This window comes from Frankliniella occidentalis, unplaced genomic scaffold, assembly GCF_000697945.3.
Source record: "Frankliniella occidentalis isolate FOCC.00 unplaced genomic scaffold, Focc_3.1 Scaffold201, whole genome shotgun sequence".
Classification (NCBI taxonomy): Eukaryota; Metazoa; Arthropoda; class Insecta; order Thysanoptera; family Thripidae; genus Frankliniella; species Frankliniella occidentalis.
In genome coordinates, this window is record NW_026267327.1 from 317,910 (window position 1) to 322,818 (window position 4,909).

At 45.2% G+C, this 4,909-nt stretch overlaps 2 protein-coding genes across 4 annotated transcripts in view; one reads left to right on the forward strand and one right to left on the reverse strand.

The window, feature by feature from the left end:
• The window catches only part of LOC113205812 (myrosinase 1), a gene marked incomplete at its 5' end in the record, with an annotated part of 33,855 nt that extends 32,483 nt beyond the window's left edge, over nt 1-1,372 (forward strand). Inside the window, 4 exon segments of the mRNA XM_052272352.1 lie at nt 177-337; nt 420-554; nt 870-976; nt 1,054-1,372. Coding sequence (XP_052128312.1) covers nt 177-337; nt 420-554; nt 870-976; nt 1,054-1,354 — 704 coding nt within the window.
• LOC113205809 (piggyBac transposable element-derived protein 1-like) overlaps nt 1-4,909 on the reverse strand; it is a 22,054-nt gene that overhangs the window by 6,925 nt on the left and 10,220 nt on the right. Inside the window, exons 1-6 of one of the 3 annotated variants that reach the window (XM_052272351.1) lie at nt 4,146-4,903; nt 3,827-3,918; nt 3,690-3,747; nt 3,426-3,502; nt 3,194-3,301; nt 1,495-3,015 (exon numbers count right to left, since the gene is read on the reverse strand). In XM_052272351.1, coding sequence (XP_052128311.1) covers nt 1,496-3,015; nt 3,194-3,301; nt 3,426-3,502; nt 3,690-3,747; nt 3,827-3,872 — 1,809 coding nt within the window. In that variant the 5' untranslated portion in view covers nt 3,873-3,918; nt 4,146-4,903 and the 3' untranslated portion in view covers nt 1,495. Of the gene's footprint in view, nt 1-1,494; nt 3,016-3,193; nt 3,302-3,425; nt 3,503-3,689; nt 3,748-3,826; nt 3,939-4,145; nt 4,904-4,909 lie in introns of those variants that run through there. The other 2 variants (XM_052272350.1, XM_026421567.2) reach the window with 2 other exon arrangements.

Sequence of the window (4,909 nt, forward strand, 5' to 3'; positions counted from 1 at the left end):
TCTCCTAGCCGACATTTGTTGCCTGCAAACGTAATTGACGAACCGATTGTCAGGCACTGAGCACAAGGGCGAAAGGAATACAAACTGGCTGCCAAGTTAAACGCGCTAAACAGCTAATCCCTTCACCTCTTTAGCGGACCATTACTAAATACTTGTAACCCAAAATGTTTCCTTAGGATCGGCGGACTTTTTCGGCATCAACCACTACACGTCGAGCATTGCCCACGAGCCGACAGCGGGCGAAGAGCTACCGCAAGCGGGAACCAGGGGCGGTGATGCAGGAGTCCTGACGGCATTCGATCCGGCCTGGGAGGAAACGATTGCGGACTGGCTCAGGGTACAGTTACATCCGCCAATCAAATGTCAGTTTAATTTGGAATTCTTAAACTAAGTGTTCATCGGTCTACTTTGAATCCTAGGTGGCGCCGAAAGGTTTCCGAATGCTACTAAACTGGATTAAAGATGCGTACGACAATCCCAAAGTCATGGTCACGGAGCAGGGCTACCCCGACCGCGGGGAACTAATGGATACGAATCGAGTGCACTATTACAGGGTATGAAACCATCACTAAATAGTTTTGAGTCAGGGCATTGGGGATCGTCCAGAAAGTACGTCCGTTTTTCTCTAATTCCTTCAACAAAATACGGGAGCTCGGCGCCTGCGAGCCTCGGGGTAGGCCATCCCGCAGTACACACCTGCACAGCAGGCAGGATGTTGCCTACCCAACAGGCGCTGTGGGAACTTGCATAGGCTGAACTTGGGAGGTTCGAAAGGGCGATTGACGGACGTACTTTCTGGGTGATCCCTTGGTTAGACACTTTCATAACATGTCAACAACTTCCTCTTCTGTTTGGTCGCTGCAACACAGCTTTACTTGCTGGAACTGCTTAAAGCTATAAACACAGATAAGTGCAACGTGGCAGTATACACGGCATGGAGTCTCATGGACAACTATGAATGGTTCTTTGGTTACGAGTGAGTAGTGATTGCTTTCATTCCCGATCTTGTCGACGTACAACACGGTCTGACGTTCTCCCCTTTTCATTTCAAAGGCACAAGTTCGGCTTGTATCAAGTCGACTTCACGGATCCGCAGCGGCCGCGCACGCCGAAGATGTCAGCAGCGTTTTACAAGAAGCTCATCGAGACGCGCAAGGTGCCGAAAGATGGCGAGATTGACTTTAGTACTGCAGCGCCTACCGCCTCTACTGCAGCGCCTACTGCCTCTACTGCAGCGCCACAATCGTCTACTGCAGCGCCACAATCGTCTACACAGAAAAGTTCAGCGGGCATAAATGTGCTGTCGTATTGCGTGTTAATTATTTCATGTTCTGTCCTCCTACTACAAATATAAGTCAAAACCGCAGCGTCATTTCTTGTGACGTTTTAACAGACATCTACACTTATCCAACTCCCAGATCTGGGGGATATTGTCCACAGCGAGACCATAGAAAACCTAGGGGCTTTGAAAAGGAATTTGCACTGCAATCCGACCTTAGTGGTGCCTGTGGCTGTAGTTGAAGCAGGATAGACACATGAATGGTCCTTTGGGGCAAGTGTCGCAACGCGTCAAAACCTTTTTCGCCTTGATGCCGGCTTCCTTTCGCAGCATGCCGCTGGCGATGAGTGCCCTGTAACACACAGTGCACCTGCGACCGTCTTTACTTGTCGTGCCGACGATCTCTATAAGAGTGTGCATAGACCTCTCGGGGGCTGCTGGATGAGCCACGGGGACACCCTCTTGCACGAGCCTTAGAACTATCTCTTCTCTAAATTTGGTGATGGGGAGACGTCGCCCCTGAGGTCCATAGGGCTGCAGTGCCCAGGCATTTTCAACACAGATATTGCAGATGAGCTCGAGGCCAAGCTTTCTATACCACTTGAATCCTCGGTATGGGGATTTATGATAGACAGATGTCCAGTCGTTCACGTCAACGCCATCCTTGGCCATTTTATAATCCAGGAGGCAGCGCGGCTTTGAAGTGTGTTCTTCAGAGTAGGAGTGAAGAGTGCAGTCGTGTTGTGGAATGGAGGAGATCATCAGTAGGTTTCTTCTGTCCTTCCAGTTTACTACCTTAGTCCCATGTTGACACTGACATCCGATGATATCCCCCTTTTTTAGTGATCCTGTTGTGACTTGAGGAGGAAGCTCCAGGCGATTGTGGGCAAGAGGGCCACAGTAAAATGTTGATCTCTGAGCTAGAGCTTCCACTAAAGGGATGGTTGAAAAGATGTGGTTTGCGTAAACGATCCTTCCGTTGTCAAGGTAATTGTTCATGAGCTCCATTACAATGGACTGGGCGGTAGGAAACCGTTCTAAATCGTCGTTCGTAGATGTACAATGGACCTGGATGTTCAGGTGATATGAATCCAGCGTCGTCAGCTTGTACGCCCTGATTTGTTGAGCGGCATCTTGGTGACACACACGAAACCGAAGGCGTTTCCTCAATTTTATGAGAGATTTATCAATGGTCAACTGCTTTCCAGGACTCAAGACAGCCTTAAAACGACTGTTCAACATGTCAAGTAAAGGCTGGAGCTTGTAAATGGGACTCTTGCTATTTGCAGTCTCATTATTTGCAAAGTGAAGGCTTCCAGTGATTGCCTGGAATCTAGCTCTTGTCATAATTCTTCTGATTAAATCACAGCCATAAATTTCAGAGTTCGTTGACCAATAGTCTTTTAATGATGGCTGACGGTTTAAGCCCATAATTATTACTATAGCTAGATACGACTTCATTTCTGGAATTGTGACATCTATCCACTTTCTTGCCCTTGTGCTCTCCTGGCGAATATACCTATTTGTCTCCTCAACTAAGAGTGAGAGAATCTCGTCAGTAAGGAAAAGGCGGAAGAGATCATATGGGTCAAACCTATCAGGTGCAATCAGGAGCTTTTCACCATCAGGATACTCCGGTATTTCTAGGGAGGATGTGTGCTCAATTTCATCCCAAGTACACGTCACTTTTACGTCTTCTTCTGGCAGCATTATGTCTTCATCATCAGAGTCACTGTCTGTTGAAAGAAATAAGTTGCAATGAAGAATACAAAACACAGAGGATAAAACTGCACATTTCTCAAAGGACACTGGACTAAGAAATGCAAATATGTGAAAAACAATCCACTTTATCTATTGATCACAATGAATACTGCACTCATTAGAACAGAGAAACCAATGTTTTATAATACTTACCATCATCAGCATCGCTGAAAAGATTTCCACTAGGGATCACATTATCACCATCACTATCCTCATCAACCTCAGCTTCTAGGTTAAAAAACGCTTGAGATTCCATGCCCACTGTAAAAGAGAAGTAGAATGAATGCACGTTTGATCAGTACCAGGTTTTATCCAGAAACTAAAATATAATATGCAGACATTTAGGCACGTTGATACATTGTCATTACTGCAGTGCTATGCTTACCACCAGGTGTAAAAAAGGCAGAAGAAGCTGCTGCGTGTCCTGTGTGCATTGTGGTTGACAAGCCATTTAGAGACAAGCTGTGGGGGTTCAAGAAGATGTAATTACTAATAGAAAAAATGATGGTGTCCATCAAGCCAAGTTGACAAAATGATGCCAGAAGATACTTGTACTACACAGTAGTACAACGAGAAAGAAAACACACAAAGGAAACCAAGTTCTACTTTTCTTATAACCAATTATAGACAGTAAATCAAGAAAACGAACCTGGGTTGTGAAGTTTCAAGGCAATGTAAAGGAAGTGCTTGTTTCCTTTTCCTGGATCCTGGAAAATAGACAGACATTTAATTGTTACCCATGAAAATAGATGGAAGAAAACCGTTTTCTCATCTTCATTCATTTACCTTTACCACCCATATTTTGAAGTGTCTCCTCGTTGAATGGCTCCATGTTCACACCACAAAATTTGACAAGTGAACAGGTGTCACCTAACAGCCTGAGGAGGAACGACACCCTCTGAGCATAATGAAAAAGAAACCAGATAATGAAATCATACACAATCTTGTAAAGCTAGTCATAAGCATTGAGTAAACCCAGAAATATTTCGTCTTTAAATGATATGTGCAAATAGTACAGTTGCAAACTCATTGGCTTCAGACATGTCATGGATAGAGTACAATATAATGGATGCACATTTAAAACAGCCCTTGCCATTTAACTCACCGTTTAAATAACAGGAGAAGTTACATTTCCATCATAATAAATAGCCTGTATTCCGCAAGTCTTGGAAGCCGCCGTTCATGGTTATGCACGCGAGGTCCAATCCGTACCGCGGACGTGAGTGCGTCCAATTGATGTTGTTGGCCCGGCCGCTGGCCCGTACACACAACAGCCAGGCGAGACTGGCGAGGTTGAACAGCAGTGGTCATGAAGTGAAAACTTCCAGGCTGAGGCCCACCACGCCCCTGCCGAGGTTGACAATGGCAGCAATATTCCAATGAGTTTTCGCTCCATCGCGGCGAGGTTCGATCGCCTGGTCGAGGGACAGAGAAATGTGCTGGAGAAAGGGGCTCGGCAGCATTGCAGTACAGTGTGCGCGCACGTGCACCAAGTTCATTGCACGGTCCAACTAGGGCTGCATCAGCTTAAGCGGGAAGCAGTCGGGAAGCAGACAGCAAACAGCAGACAGCAGATAGTAAATACCGGCGGTTTTACCAATTTTCATCAATATTTCAGCATGAAATCTTTCGTTGGTCTCTCATATTTATTTTCTGAACTTTAAAATTATAAATATGTGCTCAAATCAGGTCAAATCGAGAGGTGCTGTCGGAGCTGTCGGAACAGCACGAAAGCACGACAGCACGACAGCATCTCCCGATGTACTCCCGATTTGTAAGCATATTTATATTTTTTAAGTTCAGAAAATAATATTTGAATGATAAAAATAAGATTTCATAACGAAATTGAACTTATAGTTTTGAAATTAT